This window comes from Hemicordylus capensis, chromosome 2 (genome assembly GCF_027244095.1).
Source record: "Hemicordylus capensis ecotype Gifberg chromosome 2, rHemCap1.1.pri, whole genome shotgun sequence".
NCBI classification, from domain to species: Eukaryota; Metazoa; Chordata; class Lepidosauria; order Squamata; family Cordylidae; genus Hemicordylus; species Hemicordylus capensis.
This window is the reverse complement of record NC_069658.1, coordinates 415,171,766-415,191,707: the sequence shown is the minus strand read 5'-3', so window position 1 is coordinate 415,191,707 and position 19,942 is coordinate 415,171,766. Positions and strand designations below refer to the sequence as shown.

General features: G+C 51.9%; 1 protein-coding gene across 7 annotated transcripts in view; it reads left to right on the top strand.

Annotated features, from left to right (window-relative positions):
* Positions 1-19,942, top strand: part of KMT2D (lysine methyltransferase 2D) — a 133,699-nt gene that overhangs the window by 87,595 nt on the left and 26,162 nt on the right. For all 7 annotated transcript variants that reach the window (XM_053290869.1, XM_053290871.1, XM_053290870.1 and 4 more), the window contains 6 exons: positions 10-2,108; positions 3,160-3,283; positions 3,838-3,928; positions 4,124-4,187; positions 14,610-14,842; positions 16,772-19,801. In XM_053290869.1, coding sequence (XP_053146844.1) covers positions 10-2,108; positions 3,160-3,283; positions 3,838-3,928; positions 4,124-4,187; positions 14,610-14,842; positions 16,772-19,801 — 5,641 coding nt within the window. The remainder of the gene's footprint in view (positions 1-9; positions 2,109-3,159; positions 3,284-3,837; positions 3,929-4,123; positions 4,188-14,609; positions 14,843-16,771; positions 19,802-19,942) is intronic.

The window sequence follows — 19,942 nt, the reverse complement described above, 5'->3', positions numbered from 1 at the left end:
CTCCTCCAGGCCATCAGTGGCACCTGCCCAGCCATTTTATCCCCGTGGTGTCTTCCAAGCCCCATCTCCACAGCAGCAGATGTGGCAGCAGCAGCAGCAAGCAGTATCTATGCGTCTCCCTGTCCCCTCACGCTTCTCACAGCCCCTCACCCAAGACTTGAACCGTCAAACCCTGGGAAGCCTTGCTCCACGCCTGCCAGGCCCCAGTGAACAGCTTCAGGCTGCAGCTGGCACTCTGGGAGCCCAGTTCATTGAGCTCCGACACAACATCCAGAAGGGGGTAGTCAGGAGTGGACCTGCCTTTGTCCAACAGAATCCCCAGGCTCGGCCCAGATTCTTCTTGCCTGGGAATGATGGCACCAACCAGGCTTTGAAGGCGTCTGTTATGCCCATGCAGGCCCCTGTCCTAGGGAGCCAAGGCATACAAGCCCAGAAGGTATCTGTCCCTATTTCATCCTCCCCACAAGGGGCAGAGATGAGCAACCACCACCACCCTCATGCCAAGGCACTCCCCCAGTTGATTCTGCCCCCTGGCAACTTGGAAATGCAACATGTCCCACCCCGACCCCTTTCTTCATCTGGCCCTAAAGAGGTGCCCATTGCCCCAGCTGCTGGAAAGAACCAGCTAGGTCTGGCCAGTAGGCAGTTACCCTGTGAGGTTCCAGTGGAACCGGATTTAGATGATGACTTTGATTCCCACAAGGACCTGGAGGATGATGATGACTTAGCCAACTTGAGTCTTGATCCGGATGTTGCCAAGGGTGATGATGATCTTGGTAACTTGGACAATCTGGAGACCAATGACCCGCACCTGGATGACCTGCTGAATGGTGATGAGTTTGACTTGTTGGCCTACACAGACCCAGAGCTGGACACTGGGGACAAGAAGGACATCTTCAATGAACATTTGCGCCTGGTGGAATCTGCCAATGAGAAAGCTGAAAGAGAGGACCTGCTCAAGAAAGAACCCTCTGTTGAACCCTACCTCAAGGAGGCTCCCTCCAGTGGTATTGGCAAGCCAGGTGACCAGAAGGCAGTATCATTGCCCAGAGATGATGTGCCCAAAGCTAAGGAGGGACTGGGTCTCCTCCATGTTCCTTGCTCTTCCTCGGCAGGAGTACCACCACCCATACATGCAACCTTCAAGGCCCACTCTGACATGCTGGACAGCAAGATGGTTAGCCTACCAGCAGATATCAAGCCCAAGATTGAGGAAGGTTGCCTGAAGTCCTCACCATGCCAATTCAACACCAGCACCTCAGATAAGCTACCTGTCAAATCTGAAGGAGCTGATAAAATGGTTGCTTCCTTAGCTGTGAACGTCAAGCCCAGCCAGAATCCAATGAACCCTGGTGGAGTGCGGCTGGGCATGACCCCACTCCACAGCAACACTCAACCTTCCATCTCTGAAAAAGTCTTTTATGGCACCCCAAACCGCCCTCCACTTCCTTCTGGCCAGATGGCTAACACCAACAGCTCCATCATGGAGAAGTTTGAGCTAGATGGCGGGCCTTTGAGCCTGGCTAATACCCAGCAGCACTCTCCAGCAGAAGACCTGGACAAAATGGACAGCTCCCTCGTATCTAGTGAGCTGCCTCTCTTGATTGAAGATCTGCTGGAACATGAGAAGAAGGAGCTGCAGAAGAAGCAGCAGATGTCTGCTCAAATGCCAGGGGGAGCCCAGCACCTCCAGTCCCATGCCATGTTGGCTCCCTCTGTTCCCTCTACTCAATCTCATGATGGACAGCTGGTAAACCCACAGCAGCAGCTTCAGATGGGCCTAGTGGCCAGGCAACAGGGTATGGTGGCCAACCAGCAGCTGATGCAGCAGCAGCAGCAGCGTCTGGCTGGTCCCCAGCAAAGCCAAGTCCTGACTCCACATATGGGAGTGACTCAGAACCAGGCTCACATGCTCGCCACCCAGCATGGCATCCAAACACCACATGGCCCGCAAAACCAGCAGCAAATCTTAGCCCAGAAGCCCATGCCTGGGGTTCAGCAGCAGCAGCAGCAGCAGCAACAGCAACAGATGATGGGACTGAAGCCCCAGCAGCTTGTGATGCAGCAGCAGCAGCAGCAGCTGGCTAACAGCTTCTTCCCTGATACAGGTAGGAGTTACCAGGGGAGTTTCCCATCTCGGAAATGGATGTCAACCATTTGGGTTGCAATATCTTTTTACTAGTGTAGGGCAATGAACTTTAATTGATGTAATTAATCAGGTAAAGTTTTAGTCACCGATTAAAATTTGATAGGGCCTTGATAGGATCTACGACCATGCAGTTCTTGTAGGTGCAACAGCTTTGTCTTTGTGCCAGATCTGATGGAAAAGGAAGTATTTTCCTTCTGGTCTGTATCCAAAGCTAGCAGATGGTTTGATACACTTGGGTGGGATGGGATGTCCGCTTCTTCCAGGAGCCTCAAAAAGATGCATTTGTTCAGGTTAAATATGCAGCATATCAACTCAGTTATATTTAAATAAACTATTAATTGTTTTAAACAGTGGTTTAAACAAAATTATTGGGTAGTGGTCTGATTTTTCCTTGATGGGATTCAACTGACTGAATTTCATCTGTGGAACTCTGTCTGTCCACCTGCCTACTTAGAGAAGCCATACAGTCATGAACACCAAATTTTTCCTGGTGACCCATGACCAAGCTATAGCTTGGCCCAATATTTTTAGGATATCTTTTTTTTTTCCTTTTTTGGGGGCGGGGGGCGGTCTTTGAACAGCCACCTGTGTAATGTTGGTTGCCTGAAGCCATAGTTGCCACTCTTAGAAACCCAGAGAGGGAGGGTTTCTGTGCAGGGCAGTAAACTACTGGGTTTACTGCATTGTGTGGCTGTAGGCTACAGATGGCTGATTCTCTGGCTCTACATTATAAATGGTTGTCTGAAGCCACCCTAGATCATGCATTGTTTGTGGTGGTAAATCTGACTTCCAACCATCCTCTAGTAGGAAAGGTCAGCTCTAAGAATTCCTGGGAGGAGGATTTCTCCAACCTACCACCCATTCATTCCAGTGAAATATGTACTGGAGCATTGTTTCCACAATGGGCTGCTAGTGAAACATGGAGGAAAGCCCATTCTTTTTAGGGTGGCCTGTGAGTGGAGGTGAAGATGCCATCATTAGCCTGATCACTTCTTGGTCTCTTTGTGCAGATCTGGATAAATTTGCTGCTGAGGACATTATGGATCCCATTGCCAAGGCCAAGATGGTGGCTCTGAAGGGTATTAAGAAGGTCATGGCACAGGGCAGCATTGGGGTGGCTCCTGGCATGAATCGGTAAGTGCCAGGCCAGGGGTGTGGCAGCACTGTGTATTTGAGAACCAAGATTGCCAAAGTCTGAAAGGGGCCTCTCTTCTGAGGTCACAGCAGATGCTAGGGAAGGTGTGAGCTTCTTCCTGACATGGACCTTCACTATTAAACTCAGATATTGGTCAGTTTATGGATCGGTCTTGGTAGTCCCAACTGCCATTACAGTCATGGCAACACAAGTAGCTGTATGCCTCTTAATGGGATCCAATGGAACAGTGTTAATGGGTTTGCTGGGGGAGTAGTTTGCCAGTTTCTTTGAAGTCTATCCTTTGGAGTACTGGAAACATATGAAGGGCCCATGCCATTCTGCCTTCTCTCCTTTTTTTCCTCCTTGCCTGGGACAAGTGTGACAACCAATTCTTTGTTTTGTCTTAGCTACGCTTGGAGAAGCTCAGAAAGTTTGTCTTGCTTTGGAGAGGCTCGCTTTGAGAGAACCTGGCTTAGAGGTCTTCTGAAATCTCTTTACGGGGTAAAGCAGCCTTTAGTCATTTTGCATCTCTTACCTTTGCCCCTGTTTTCAGGCAACAAGTCTCCCTGCTGGCCCAGAGGTTGTCCGGAGCTTCAGCTTCATCTGAAATGCAGAATCACATCCTACCTAGTTCTGGAGGGCAGGTAAGCAGTGTCTCCACCCACCACCCACCCCGATGCTGTGGATTGGGGGATTTGTTGTTTAGGTGACTTAATTATGATGAGTTGTCTGAGTGTTGGCTATGGGTTACATGGCAAGTGGAGGGGCTGAAAGTGTAGTTGGGGAAGACCGTGTTGAGTGTGACTGAAGGTATTCTGACTCTTTCCACTCTCTTGCAGGAACGGAGCAATGATGCCACCCAGGCTCGTCCAAACCCACCCACCTTCACTCAAGGTGTTATCAGTGAGTAGCCGATGATACAAGGCCAAAGGGCTTGCTTCACAGAGCTGTGTGTTGCTTTTCTTAGGTAGTGCCTCAGGTTTGCTTTCCCACTCAATTGGGCTGTGATGGACTGGGGAGTTGCTCTGGGCTCTACCGTCAGCCGAGAGATTGCTCTGATCCCAATTTAGGAGCATGCTTCTCCTTTGAGGTAGGCTGCCACCAGTTGAAGGTTGATCTAAGTCACTGGCCAGACTCTCACAGCTTCAACAACCTAGAACTGTCCTGCATAGGTCTCACAGGCACTGTACAGCCAGAATCCACACAATCCAGCTCTAGACAACAATATACGATTTGAAAAACATATAATTTTAAAAACCATCAGTAGTGCCTGACCTTACGAGGCACATGGGGAAGAATTTTGGAAGTAATCCTCCAGAACCTTTAAAACCAGGCTGAAGCCTCTTCTAATTATATGAAATTGATTAAGAAAATAAGAGTAGCACACAGAATGCAGAATTGTGAAAAACGGGTAAGTTGGAGTAAAGAAAGGCGCATAGGAATTTAAAAAAAAATACAAAAGCATTAACCAGTGAGCTAAAACTAGTTTTACCTGAGTTCAGCAAGTAGGCTGGTCCTTGATTGAGAGAGTGTTAATCTTTACATCATCTCCTTTTCTGGACACTGGTAGAAGATGGTGCCATGCTAACTTGGTGACTAGCCACGGATGACAAAATGCTTAGGGTCTTGGCCCCTGCTGCTGATAATTAGAGGGAGAAGGCCCTTTCCCTCCTCCAGAAATAGATAGCTCTGGGTTCCAGTAAAAAGAGCCGACATATCTCTGATGTAACACTGGCATTAGGCCGATCTATGCTTGAGGCTTCCTTCCAAACTTAATGGCCCTCTTCATTAGTAGGTCTTAACTTACATCTCTGAAGGTAGGTATGGTTTGAATTGGTTACCTATTGTGTAAAAGGGATTAAAACTTCACCTTGATGGCTCTGTCTCTTCTATAACAAGAGGCTGACTCAATCAATGGCAAAAGGGAGCAATATCCTTCATCCCGAGCACTGAGGGCGGAACGTAAGTGTAAGACATTCTTGAGCTAAGATGGAGAGTTGCATTTCGTCACAATGCAGAAGCTCATACTCATATATCCCAGGTCACTTAGCCTGGGATAACTACTCCCACTCCCTGGTTCCAAACACAGTTGCCAATGCAGCTTAGAACCCCTACTTGTTCTTGCCAAAGCAAGGTGGGACTTGAAATAAATTCTGTTGTTTTAGCACCTTTTCTTTAAATGTTTGTGTTCATTTTCAGAATTTGACTGTGGATACAAAGCCTGTGGCTAAGGGGCAGTTGATCAGTTTTAAGTGATTTCAGATGTGCATGTGTACAGTGTCATATTTGTGAATGTGAATCCTGTTGCAGCCAGGAGATGTGACTTTCTGGGGCCTCTTGGGTCACCATAGTCCTTGACTGTTCAGAAAGAGTTAAGTGAGCTGCAGACATGTAGATCTGGCTGCCTTTTGTGTCTCATTGTTGGGGGTGAAGAAATAGCAGAGGAATGTTTGTTGCTCAGTATCCCTCCTTTGGGACCTTATGCCTGCCTCCCGCCCCATGCTTATCCATACACCTTACTATTACACCACCACAAAACCAAAGGCAGGTTCTCGGCTGCTGGGTGAGGATGTCCTGCCTCTGGAGCGAGCAGGAAGGATGAAGGATGTTTTCCCCAGCTTTTAAAGTAGAAATGCTGTTAAATGTAGATAGCCTTTTTTCTTGTGAAAAGGTTTCCATTAATACTATTGGTGTGAAAAAATGAGAAAAACACCAGTCATCTTCCCCGCTCGCTCCAGAGGGCAGGACAAACAATTAGGCTGAACATTTAAAAGGCAGGAGAGGATAGCCCCTCCCAGTTCAGTTTGTCCTGTGAGCTCCAGAGAAGGTAGTTTCTCAGTCAGCTTCTTGCTCTCCTTTTCAAAGATTCCCCCCCCCTTCCTACCTTTCCTGCCACCTTTTCTTAAAGACCTTGTTTCTCTGCTGCTCTGGGTCCAAGGGCGTCTCACAGATGGGTTATCTTCACCCACATGACTCCAAGGCAGGACTATGCAAATTAGTTAGAGTTTAAGTTCGGGGGGGGGGGGAGGAAGCCCCTCCCCAGTTCTTTTGTCTTTCAAGGCTCCAGATGGCTCCTCAGAGCTACAGCTCTGCTGCTTTTACTTTCGTTTTCCATTCAGCTCCTCTTTGTTGTTTTCCTGCCTTTCCCCTCCACCTAGCTGGGCTGCAGCATTGGATGGCAAGACCCCCCAGAGTACTGCACGTACATGTACTGAGGGGGTCTTTTTTCGGCTGGCCCTCACGCTCCGCTGCCGCCTGCGACCCCTCTTAAGAGCCTGCAGTCGCGGGCGTGCTTGCTGCGCCCCACGGAACTCCCGGAGCAGTGGAACACCACCTATCAGCTGTTTGGTGGCGTTCCAGCACAGGCAGTGCTCCCACCTCTGCATTTCCCAGCGCTCTCCTGCCGCCCTCGGCCCCGCCAGAAAAGCCTGCGCACCCAGGGCCCCCTATAGGCCAGAAAAACTTGGGCCTGCCGGCACTGGCATCTGCGCAACAGCCTCCAAGAAGGCCTCAACAAAAGCGGCAGGAGCAGCAGAGGGCATGGCGTTGGACCCCACACCAACTTGGGCACAGCCAGTCCAACGCATGGTCACCAGGAGCGCATCCTCGACCCAGCAGGAGGTGGTGAGCGTGGCCCAGACAGAACCCTGTATGTCTTCTGACCCGGAGTCCCCTTGGGGTCATCTAGCCCAACCCCTAATAGCCCACCTCCCAGAACTGTAACCGAATTGCCCTCTGATATGCCTACCTCCTGGGGTCTGTGGGTGGAGAACCTTCTATCCACTGCTTTTGGGTGATATGATGCCTTACAAGCAAAAAAGCAAAAGCGTTCTAGGCGAGCCTTCCCGGCCTCCTCCCGCGCTGAATCTCCCCTTCCGAAACCCAGGTTCCTAGGAAGGCAAAGGAAAAGAGAAAGCATCCTAAGAAATCCAAAAAGTTCAGGTCCAGATCCAGACAGCAGGATGTTAGCGTTCACTCCTCTGATATCTCTGATCAGGGGTCCACTGTTTTGGGGACACCCTTACTCCAACATTAAACCCAGAATACCAACCCAGAATTATATGGAATTCAGGTCTGTGTTTTCCCTCTGAGCATACACAGAGTGCAAAACCAGGTGTAGTTCACAACAACTGTCCCCGGGCTCAATTCCCTCAGGGACACGGGGAACCTAGCTAGCGGAGCTCCACAAGACGTGGCTCAGCATCAGACCCTTACCTCCCTTGGGGATCCTCACCACCCACCTGGCATTATAGACCAGGAAGATCCAGACCATCCTAGGTCTGAGAGGCAGCTCTCTCAGCGCTCAGGCGCTTTCAGTTTCGTTTTCTCTGTTGCTGTGTTTGTTTGCCTTTTCTTACTTATCTGTTCATGCTAATCCTAATTATTTTATGCAAAGACTCCCCCGAGTACTACAAGTGCTGATGGAGTCTAAAACTAGCTGGCCTGCTTGCTCCTCTTCTGCTGCCAGCGACACCGCCCTGAGCTGTGTTGGCCGGTGAGTTTTTACTCCAGCAGGAGGTCTCTGGAGCACATGGGCAGCTCTGTTCAGCCGTGTGGCAGCGTCCGGCAGCAGCAGGGAGCACAGCCGATGGGCAAGAAGGCGGTCCGAGCAGCGCCTCCAATACCGCTCTCCCCTTGCTGGTCAGAATTTGGTTTTGAGTACCTGCAACCCCTGCTCGCCCGGGCAGGCATGCGGGGTGCGCAGAAGGCCAAACAGACTCCTCCCCTGCCGGCAATGGTGGCCTCAGGCTCTACGGCCCTTAAGAAGGCACCAACAACTGAATCTGGGGTGAAAGCTGAGAACGTGCGGTACCCACAATTCTCGCTCGCCTGGGCGGCCAAACCGGGCAGACTCCTCCCCTGCCGGCAACGGTGACCTCGGGTTCTAAGGCCCAAAGAAGGCGCCAGCAGCCAGATCGCGGGCAGCTATGGAGGGTGTGTGACCAGGAGTCCAGCCTCGACGGCACCGGAGGAACTGGTGGGCTCGGCCCATGCTGGGTCTTTTTTCAGTAGTCTGACCTCCCAACTGTGGGTTCCACAGGGTCATCTAGTCTGACCCAAAATACCCCTGTAGCCCAGGCCTTATTTGATCTTCCTGGGGATATGCCACCTACCTAGGGTGCGTGAATTGAGGATTATTGGCAAAATCTTGAGAGATATGATGCCTTAACAATATGTTTGTGTAATATATATAAAAATATAAATAAAATAAAATAAATTAATTAAAGAGAAAGGTGGACCAGGCGGGTCTCTCCCTTCTCTCACAGTGTGGCTTCCAGATTTAGTCGGAGGGAGCTCAGTGTTCACTCCTCTGTGATTTATTTTATTTTATTAGTTATGTTCAACACTCATGTTCTGCTCTTCTCCGAGGAGCTCAGAGCGATGTACATGGTCATTGTCCTCACAACATCCCTGTGAGGTAGGGTTGTTATGTCTGGTCATGGGTCCCCAAGAACCTCAGGGTTACCCCTCATAGTGGTATGGGGAACTTGGCCACAGCAACCCACAAGGCCCTTCCCTTCCAACGGCCTTCTAGCTCCACTGGGGACCCCCACTCAGCAACTGAACCAATGGGCCAGGAGGACCTAGACCACCTAGGTCTGAGGGCGAATGGCCTGATACCCAAGTGCCAGTCTCACCTTAGGCTCCCCAGAGACTTCCGGGTGGCGGATCTGGCCCCACTTACGGCCCAAACCATACATGCCTTGAGCCCAGCCCTGCAACCTCTCAGGAGGCCTTGCCAGTGGGTAAACAAGTGCACTAGTCTTCCCAGGTTCTAAGCAGTCTAGCGTAACCCTTCCACCCCTAAACAGTTTGTGGAAGTGGCCAAACTCCTCCCAGCACACCAGATCTTCCACCTTCTAGGAGTGCTGATAGACACCCAGCTGGACAAACTCTTCCTGCCCCGGGACCGAAGACATACGCTGGAGTCAGAGGTACGAAAGGTGCTGAAATCCAACTTAGCACCTCTCATGGACCTGTCCAGATCTCTGGGTCTGATGGTGGCAAGCCTACAGTCCGTGCCCTGGGGGAGTTTCCATCTGAGGCTTCTGCAGTGGTTCCTCCTTCCCTTTCAGACGGGCATAGCAATTAAGTCCAACCGATTGGTTGCTATGCCCCAAAAAGTTCGATGCACCCTAAGGTAGTGGCTCACCCCCCTCACATCATTTGGGGGGAGGGGGGAAGGAGTGCCTCGATCCCCTCAGGATCATCGTGACCACGGATGCGAGCAAGAGGGGATGGGGAGCACACTGTTAGTACTGGTCAGTCCAGGGCAGGTGGTTGTTGGAGGATTACTCACTGTGAAGGCTCCTTCTTGCTGCAGGGTCCAAGGGCGTCTCACAGATGGGGTATCTTCACCCACATGACCCCAAGGCAGGACTATGCAAATTAGTTAGAGTTTACGTTCGGGAGGAGGAAGCCCCTCCCCAGTTCTTTTAGTACCAGAAGCGACAGGCACAACGATGTGAAGCAAGCCCCTGGTAAACTATGTGCAAAAAACAAGTCAAACGAACATGGCAAAAACCGAACTAGGCCAACATAACAGTAATCACTTGGCAGAAAATTTACACTAACGGATTTCTGGATGGTAGGAGCTGGCACGAAGGGTGGGTCGAGACGCCCTTGGATGCCGCAGCAAGAAGAAGCCTTCACGGTGAGTAACCAATGCTCCGTTCTCTGCTGCTCTGGGTCCAAAGGCGTCTCATAGCTGGGACATACCAAAGCTCTGGGTCCCAAGAGGGAGAATACCAACTACTACCGTGCAGGGAGCACCTGCTGGAGGACTCTCGTCCCGAATGCTGCCTGTGAAGATGAAAACATATTGAGTTTACTGTGTCTGGCAACAGTAGAGGGAGCCTACCAGGTCACCACTCGGCAGATGTCCTGGATGGGAGCGGTAGTGGGAAAAGCTGCTGACGTGGCCGCTGACCTAGAGGGATGGGCGAGAACCATAGTCGGAGCCCTAAGGCCTTGTGATTCATACGCCAGAGATATACAAGCCTTAAGCCACCTAGCTATGGTGGCGGGTGTCACTGGCCGACCCATGGATCTAGGGAGAAAGGAAACAAAGCATCTTCATCTAATGACGACTTTTTTCCTTTCCCTGAAACTTTTTCCGAATTGATGAAACAAGAGTAGCAGGTGCCTTCCACTCAGAAAAAGATGGCCTCCATTGTGTCTAAACAATATGGTTTTGTTCCTTCTGCAGCAGCCTTGTTCCAGACACCCCCAGTTGACACCCGTCAATACTCAGACCTCCGGGGGCAATCCTAACCAGAGATGGCGAATCTGCTCTCAAGGATCCCACTGAGTAAAAGCTGGAGTCCCAACTCGAAAAAACACAGATGCCATCTCAATTTGTATCAGGGCCTCAACCGCTGCTTCCATTATATCCAGAGCAGCCCTCCTGTTGTCGGATGAGCTTATCCAGACTCCATCTCCAGATCCAGAAGGCTCAGGCATTCATCGCAGACGCTAACCTGGATTCCATGCGATTTGTGGCCTGCGGCACAGCAACCAACATGGTGGCCAGGTGCACCTTGTGGCTCAAGCCTTGGCAGGTAGACCCCACCTCCCAGGCCAACCTGTTGATGGTCCCCTTCACTGCTTGCAAGTTGTTTCGACATAGAGTTAACAACCCATCCCAGAGACTGCATCCAGGTCACCTCAGGAACACGGAGCCTTCCTGGCAACAATTCATCACTTCCTCAACATCTCTGCCATAGAAAGAGTCCCAGCGGGTCAGGAAGGACGGGGCATTTATTCCATCTTGTTTACTGTGCCCAAAAGAGATGGCTCTCTAAGGGCCATACAGGACCTCAAGTATCTAAACAAATTTGTGAAACGCCGGAAGTTCTACATGGAAACCATCCACTCCGTCTCAGAGGCACTTCACCATGGGGACTTCCTGTTATCGGTGGACCTTACAAAAGCCTACTTCCATGACCCCATACATCAAGAGCACCATCACCTGCTCTGTTTCTCCTACAAGGGTCTGCGCTATCAGTATTCATCCTTTCCCTTGGGTCTCTCCTTGGCCCCTTGGATCTTCACCAAGATGCTGGCTCCATTCGTGGCTCCAGAAGATCAGAGTTTTTTATTACCTCGATGACCTCCTCGCTCCTGAAGAGATCCTGAAGAGCCTCAGCCGAGAAAGACCTCAATGCGACCTTCTCAATCCTGTCATCTCACAGCTTCCTCATGAACCTGGCCCAAAGCAACCTGATTCCCTCCAACTGGATTCAACATCTAGGAGTCCTCGCCTGTTCCTTCGCCAGGATCAGATAGACAAGTTGCATTCCCTCATTCACCAGACTCTGTCTCCCAGGTCGATACCAGTGCTCACTTTGGCCCAGCTCCGGGGATTGATGGTTTCTTCACTGGAAGTTGTCCAGTGGGCACAATTCCACTTCTGCCCCACCTCTCCTCCCTTCAGTGGTTTCTCCTCCTTCACTAGACTTTCATCGCCCAGAGGCGACATGTCAGACTAGAACTTACCCCATCAGTCCAGTGAGAGATGCCTTGCTCTGGTGGCTGCAGACCTCTCACCTGACCACGGGTCCGTTCCTGGATCATCATAACGACGGATGCCAGCTTATTGGGTTGGAGAGCACAGTGCCACAACCTCTCAACCCAGGGAAGATGGTCACCTCAAGAAGCCTGGCACAGCATCAACTGGCTGGAGCTTCGGGCCATCCACCTTACCCTTGTGGCATTCCAAGACCAGATTCTACACCATCACATCCTCATTCGAACAGACAACACCATGGCCAAAGCCCATGTGAACCGTTGGTGGGGAACCTGCTCCAGGTCCCTGCACCAAGGGGCAGTCCTCCTCCTAACCTGGGCGGAGATGCATGTCTCCTATCTAGTAGCCCATCATGTCAGCGGCTCCCTGAACACCCAGGCGGACTGGCTGAGCCATCAAGATCTCTTCCCAGCCGAGTGGAGTCTCAACCCTCAGGTTTTCTGACAACTTGTCCTCCAGTTGGGTCAACTGACAGTGGACCTCTTCGCCTCCTGGACCAATTCACAACTTCCGAGTTTCTTCTCCCGCTTCCCCTGCTACTAGGCAGAAGTGGTGGAATCCATGTCAACTCCTTGGCCCCGGGAGCTCCTGTATGCATTCCCTCCAGTCCCGCTCCTCAGCCGCCTTCTATGCCACATTTGCCTTCCATGCACAGAAGTAATTCTTGTCATTCCCTTCTGGCCAAGACGACCCTGGTTCCCAGAAATCATCCATCTTGCCATAGGAGATCCCTGGTTTCTCCCGACCATTCCAGACCTCAGCCAGGGTCCAGTGGTTCACCATGATCCAGCATGGTTCAAGCTTGCTGCCTGGTGACTGAGCACAACCTCCTGAACCGACATGGTAGAGTCTTCTCCTCCAGTAGTCCACAGGTTCTGCTCCTGGGATCTCCACAAGGTGCTCTGAGTTCTTCACAGGCCTCCCTTTGAACCCATAAGGTCTATCCCTCTACGCCTGCCTTCTTTCAAGCTCATTTTTCTGGTTGCCGTCATTTCTGCAAGGAAGATCTCGGAGCTGAGGTTGCTCTCCTCCAGCCGTGACTTCGCATTTTTTCCTCAGGATTCCATAGGTTGATTCTCAACCCATCTGTCCTTTCGAAGGTGCTGTCAGTGTTCCACAGATCTGAGGATCTGGTCCTACCCTCATTCTGTCCTTGACCTACTACACCCATGGGAGGAAAAGTGACACAAACTCAGATGTGCGACATTGCCTGAAGACCTACCTCTCCAGGACCGCTGTTTTTCGCTTAACAGTCTCTTCGTTTCGTTCCTCCCGGCTACCATGGGTCAGCCAGTGTCTTCTGCAACTTTGTCCCACTGGATCAAAGCATGCGTCTCCCTGGCCTACAAAGTCCAACACTTGTTGCCGCCCCTGAGGGTCACAGCTCATTCTACTCATTCTGCAGCCACAACAGCGGCCTCCACCAACGCTCCCCTGGACAAAATCTGTAGAGCCGCCACGTGGTCCTCTCCATCCACGTTCATGAGATACTACACATTGGACCTCTTCAACTCAGCTCAGGCTGCGTTTTGCAGATGTGTCCTACAACAAGTCCTCCTGCCTCAGTAGCCGGGGACGTTCCCACGTTCTCTAGCTGTGGCATGTCCCTTGTGAGATGTCCTCACCCAGCAACCAAGAAAGGAGCATTGGTCACTCACTGTGAAGGCTTCTTCTGGCTGCTGGTGTCGAGGACATTTCGACCCATCATGGGGTACACACGACTACTGGTAAGCGGGTCTTTCTGTACTTCTTTGCCTCTAGCCTGTCTGGTAACCTATATTTGGTTTTCTTGTTACTTTACTTACCTTTCTAGAAGCTCGGCTTGACCAAACAGAACTGGGAGGGGCTATGCTCTCCTTTTTAAAGGCTCTGTCTAATTGTTTGTCCTGCCCTCTGGAGCGAGTGGGGAGGATAACCCATGTGAGATGTCCTCGACGCCAGCGACCAGAATAAGCCTTCACGTTGAGTGACCAATGCTCCTTTCTTTAGAATCTCAAATATCCAAATGAATATACATATTGAGCATCTTGATGGTCAAACCTATATTACTATATGTAATAGTGAATTCTGAGTATGAATTAACCCTGCAAATTGAGAAAAGAGACACCTTTTCAAGTGGTGACTCGCTTATATTTAGCAGGTTGGAGAGCAACTGTCCTTATTCAACTGTCCTTCCAGTGGCTGTTGCTGGTGTCTACCTTGTATTTCTTTTTAGATTGTGAGTCCTTTGGGGTCAAGGAGCCATCTTATTTTTTTCCCTGTTTTGAGCCTTTTGGTTGAAAAGTGGTACAGGACATTATTCATGGAGGTTTTATTCTATGGTCAGGGGGCGGATATTGAATCTATGAGGGCTATGGGAATCTGAGAGTTAGGTTCCCGGTCTGGCCAAAATTTCTGAAAATCGGCCAAAAATAGGTGTGTCGTCCCCCCCGAAATAACACCCAAATAATGCCCCCAAGTGTCCTGCCTTGCTTCCCAGCAGTCCACTGTTTGGAAAGTTGGCCGAAAATAGCTGTCTTACCCATTTTTTAAAAAGCCATAAAATGGCCCCTGAAAACAAAATGTTAGCCAGAAATGATCTCCACAGATACATGGGTTTAACCCCCCTCCCCGCGCATATACCAAGGTTGGGTGCTAATTACCCAACTGTGCGTGCTGCACCTGCAAATAGTGAGGTCCTCCTGTATGTAATATTAGTTACTGTATGGATGCAAAGTGTATCTTTTTTGTGCAGTGTGTAAACTGGCCTGTGTGACCAGCTCCTACAAATCACTGTCTCCTTCCTTATTCCCCAGATGAAGCTGATCAGCGTCAATATGAAGAGTGGCTTTTCCATACACAGCAGCTTCTGCAGATGCAGCTGAAGGTGCTGGAGGAGCAAATTGGCGTGCACCGCAAGTCCCGCAAGGCCCTGTGTGCCAAGCAGCGGACAGCGAAAAAGGCTGGCCGGGAGTTCCCCGAGGCTGATGCTGAGAAGCTCAAGCTGGTGACAGAGCAGCAAAGCAAGATCCAGAAGCAGCTGGACCAGGTGTGCTGTTGACAAGCGTGTGTTTGCACTGGCTTAGCTGGTAGGCTTTGCTCTTGTCATGACCAAGGAAGCTGGCGTAGAGATGTAATGGAAAGACTTGGCATTGGGAGCAAGACGGTACAAACATGGTGCCTCTTCAGAGTGGTGGGCACTGGAGGGGAAAGACTCAGAGTTGCATAGTCCCTTGACAAACTGTCCTCCATGGGTCCCCTCCTACCTGGGTGGATTCCCAAGAGAGTTGCTCCACTGACACTACACGAAGACTGTGGGCATAGAGGTGTCTTGGCCATCAGCCTTCTGAGGGCTCTGGACCCTTAGCAGCTGCCCAACGATGCAGACCCCTAGTGCTTGCCCTGGGTGTTTTGGTATCCACAACAAATTCTACCCATGGTGTGTGGGAGTGGACAGAACTGTTTTGTGGTTTTTCTCATGTTCTTTGAACCTGTGGCTTTATCTCAGCTTGGGCTGCAATCATAAATGCACCGGCTGACATCAACTTAAGTTATTCCTGAGTTGTTCTGTCGAAATTAAGTAGCCCTTTAGACATTAGTAGTACTATTCAGTAAATTAGTCTAGATGTCGGCCACTTACTAGAGTATCATTGAACTAAGGCCCAAACTTGATGGTGCCTACTGCATGATTGGGATCTGTGCACTTTATTTTTCATATGTAAATAGCCAGGGCCCCAGTCCAGTTCAGAAGTGGTGTGTGTGTGGTGGGCTTTAACCCTCTGCCCCCTAGTGACTGCTGTTCGCACTGAATAAAAAAGCTCCCATTGGAACAAATTAGAGCTATTTTTTTCTTTGTCAAATCACATCACATGATAAGCATATTAAATAATTTGGCCTTCAGATTTACTTCAGGGTAAGCAAGCTTAGCGTTGTGCTGTTAGTACTCATAGGAAACAATGAGTAGGAATCCCAGTGGAGGAAACCTTCTCATGGACATAATTCCAGATCATCATATTCACATACCACCAAATTAAACCAAAAATAGAAATTCATGCACATATGACCCTCAGAGCATTTCAGCCACCACCAATCTTCCCTATCCTATTTGGGGGGGGGGGGGGGGCATTGACCAGCCTCATCCGCAGTCTGGTGGCGGTGGACATTTTTCTTTAAGGAAGAGACTCCACCCAGAAAGCTCAAATTGGGCATTGAGGATGGGTTACATTAACTGCCCTTCCTAAAAATGCTTTGACTTGAGGCATTTGCAAAAATGCCTCAACCTGTATTGAGGTTTTAAGTGTGATAAATGCACAATGGGTTTAAAAAAAAACAGGAAAGGAAAGTATCTGTTCTATTGGATGTATTTAAAGGGGTATGGGGGCAAAAGAGGTTATTTATGCCATGGGGTGAAAAGATTGTAAACAGAAATTTGCACTAAAGGGGGAAAAATACTTAAACTGCTGTGTCATGGCCATTTCTCAATTTATGATTCTGAAGTTTGGCCAGATTATAGTGCTCAGCAAAAATTTCCAGTAGTCTGGATTTTATAAGCATTTAGAATGTTTAGAGCTTATAAAAACAGAGTGCTCTTTGAATGACCCACCTGAACTATTTAGGCACTCTGTCTGCCATCCTTCTATATTGAAGCTGCCTGCCTGCCTATGAGACCAGCTGTTGGTCTAGCCAACTCAGCATTGTCCACTCTGGCGCTGCTTTTTCCAAGGGTTAGGGACCCAGCCCCGAGATCTTTTTTAACTGGAGATGCTGGGGATTGAATAGGAGTCCTTGTGCATAGCAAGCATGTGCTCTGCCACTGAGCCTTGGCCTCTCGCCCGCTGCATAAATGTAAGATCTTACGGCATTGTGACCTTCAAAACAGGGTGTTGGGTGCTGAGAAGCGAATAGTTCACTTCAGGGGGAAGGGGTAGGTGGACTGGTTGCTGCACTAACATTCCCTCCCACCACCCTGTCTTCTCAGGTCCGGAAGCAGCAGAAGGAGCATACCAACCTCATGGCTGAGTACCGCAACAAGCAACAGCAGCACCAGCAGCAATCCTCCACCGTCCTGGCCCTCAGCCCTTCGCAAAGTCCCCATCTCATGGCCAAGCTCCCTGGCCAGCTGCTTTCTGCACATGGCCTCCAGCAGGGGCCACAGGGGCTAGCTGGCCAGGCGGGTGGCTTGCGCCTCCCTCAAGGTGCTACCATGGCAGTACAACAGGGCTTATCGTTCATGGGGCAGCAGCAACAACAGCAGCAGCAGCAGCCGCCGCCACCAGGGGGTGCAACCTCCAACAACTTCTTCTCCAGCAACCGTGTCTTGCAGGAGAGACAGCTGCAGCAGCAAAGGCTACAGCTTGCCCAGAAGCTACAGCAGCAGAGCCTCTTAGGACAAGTGTCTATGCAGCAGCAGCAGCAGCAGCAAGGCCTCATGGGACAAATGGCCATGCAACAGCAGCAGAGCCTGCTGGGGCAGGTCTCAGTGGTGCAGCAGCAGCACCAACAGCAGAGCCTCATGGGGCAGGTCTCAGTGCAACAGCAACAAAGCACCATAAGCCAGCCTGGCTTGATGGCCCAGCCCCCTCCGCCACCGCCCACCCCCCAGCCAGGCCAGAACCTGATCCCCAAGCAGCAAGGGCTGCTCAACAACCAGCCGGGAGTCATGGTCCAGCAGCTCTCTCCTCAGCAGCAGCAGCAGCAGCAGCAAGCCATGCTCGGGCACTCCATGCTGCAGCACCAAGGGGTGATGGGCCACCAAGCTTCGCAGAGGCAAATGCTGTTGGCTCCACCGCAGCACAGGACGCTGGGTTCTCCCCAGCAGCTGACGCAGCAGCAGCAGCAGGCACAAGGGATGATGGGGCATCGGCTTCTTTTGTCGCAGCAGCAAGCGGGGCTGCTTGGGCAGCAGAGGACGTTGCTGAGCCAGCAGCAGCAGCAGCAGCAGAACGCAATCGCTCAACACCAGACACTCCTGGGCCAAGGGCCAGCTGCCCAGCAGGGAGCGTTGGGGCAAGGGCAGGGGTCCCAGCCGGGGTTGCTGGGGCAGGCCTCCCAGCCAGGCGTCCTGGGTCAGAGTCAGGGCCTCGCCACAGAGCCCATCCAGCACTTTGCGCCACACGGGTCTCTGAACCAGCCGCTGCACTTGAGTCAGGGAATGCAGCCAGCCCCGTCGCAGCAGGGCCTGGCTGTCAAGGAGCAGCAGGGAGGAGGAGGGCCCGAAGGCGGCACCCCCATGCTGCCTCCGGAGGGGACAGACGGTGTGCTGCAGAAACAGCCGCTTCGATCCCATTTGGTGGGCCAGGACCTGGGAGGGCAGCTGCAGCAGATGGGGGCCCAGGAGCCGCAGGGGATGCCAAGCCATGGAGCCCCTCTGCAGGAGCAGCCGTCTCAGCTGATGCTTCAGCAGCATGGGGAGCAGCCGCAGAAGCAGCCAGCCGACTTGGGCCAGGCCCAGCACCTTCTCCTGGGCCCTCCGCAGCAGAGCACGTTGGGGTCACTGCAGCTACGGATGCAGCAGCAGCAGCAGCAAAGCAGTCACCTGCAGCAGCAGCAGCAGCAACAAAGCAACCTCTTGCAGCAGCCAATGCGGACTCACCTGCCTATGGACAGTATCCTGCAGCAAGAGGTGTCTCAGCAGCAGCAGCAGCAGCATCGAGATGCAACTCAGGCCTCCCATTTGCTAAACCAGCAGATGGAGCAGCAAGGTCAGGTGCAAAACATCATGGCCCAACAGCAAAGAATTGTGGGCCAGAGCCTGGAGCAACCTTCCAAAGGTTTGCCAGGGCAACTGCAGCAGCAGCAGCAGCAGCAGCGCCTTCAGAGCTCAGCTGGGCCTTCCAAGACACCAGGGCTGATGGTGCCAACCCAGCAGCAGCAGCAAAGCATGATGGTCCAGCAATCATCCCCTCAGGGCCAAAGCATCTTATCGAGCCCTATGATGGGCCAGATCCGCGCCCAGCTTCAGGGTGTCATCTCCAAGAACCCCCAGCTACGGAACCTCACTCCCCAGCAGCAACAGCAGTTGCAAGCCCTGCTGATGCAACGGCACCAGCAGAACCTGCTGCAGCAGAGCCAAGCTTTGCGACAAGCCAGCCCCTACCCGGGGCAGGCCCAAGCCCAGGTCCAGGCACCACTTGACCAAGGCCAGTCCGCTGCTCAACAGCTCTCTCTGCCAGGCCCTGTGGGACAACAGCCACAGAGGCAGTCACCTCTTGCGGTGTTCCAGATTCGTCCAGAGCAGGGGTTCACTGCCTCCGTGGAACAGCAGAGAGTGCCAGTGAGCCAGCAGGCAACAAGCAGTCCGCAGCAGCAACAGCAGCAGCAGGGAGTGCTAAGGCTTCCCATCCCTCAGGCTTCCCCTGTGCCCTCGAGTGTTGCTGGTGTGGCAGCACCTGTGCCGTTGCAGCAGCAGCATCCTAGCCCTTCAGAGCCAAAGAGACCGTCCCCTTTGCTCCTGGCTAAAAGTCCAGAGCAACAACTGACGCCCACCCAGAAAACCCAGCCTGCGACCCCCAGTCCCCTGATGCCCCCTGACCGAACGCCTGCTATCCCCAGCACAGGGGAGATGGTTCCTGGCACCTGCAGCCTCAGGGACATGGAGTGCCCTGCCAAAGACCCCACGGAGCAAGGGGCAGTCAACGGGCAGGTGGTGGAATCTGCTTCTCCCCCAGCTGAAAGGGTCCCGCCGCCCCTGGGTAATCTTCCCTTGGTTTGCATCAAGCAGGAGCCTAAGGAAGAAACGGCCCATTGCGCCCTGATGAGCAGTGCTGAGCCCATCAAGCATGAGGCAAATGGGGAACCTGTGTGCAGTGCCACCACGGTCTCAGCCACTCTCCCTTCTACCACAAATAGTCTCACCCGGTCTGAAGCGGGCCACCTCTTGCTGCAGAAGCTGTTGCGGGCCAAGAACGTGACCCTTGCCACGCAACGCTCCGGTGACGTCAATGGGCATGTGGATGGCAAGCTTGCTGGCATGGAGGGTCGGTTGCAGGCAGCACCAGATGTACGAGAGGTGAGCAGAAAGGGAGAGGGGGTTGTGATGCAAATAGAGCATTTGGGCACTGTGTTTAACGGCTGACTCTTCATTATTGGTCAATGTGGCAGTTTCATTTTTAAGTACTAGTATGGTCTGTGGAAAGCCCACCCTCTTGCT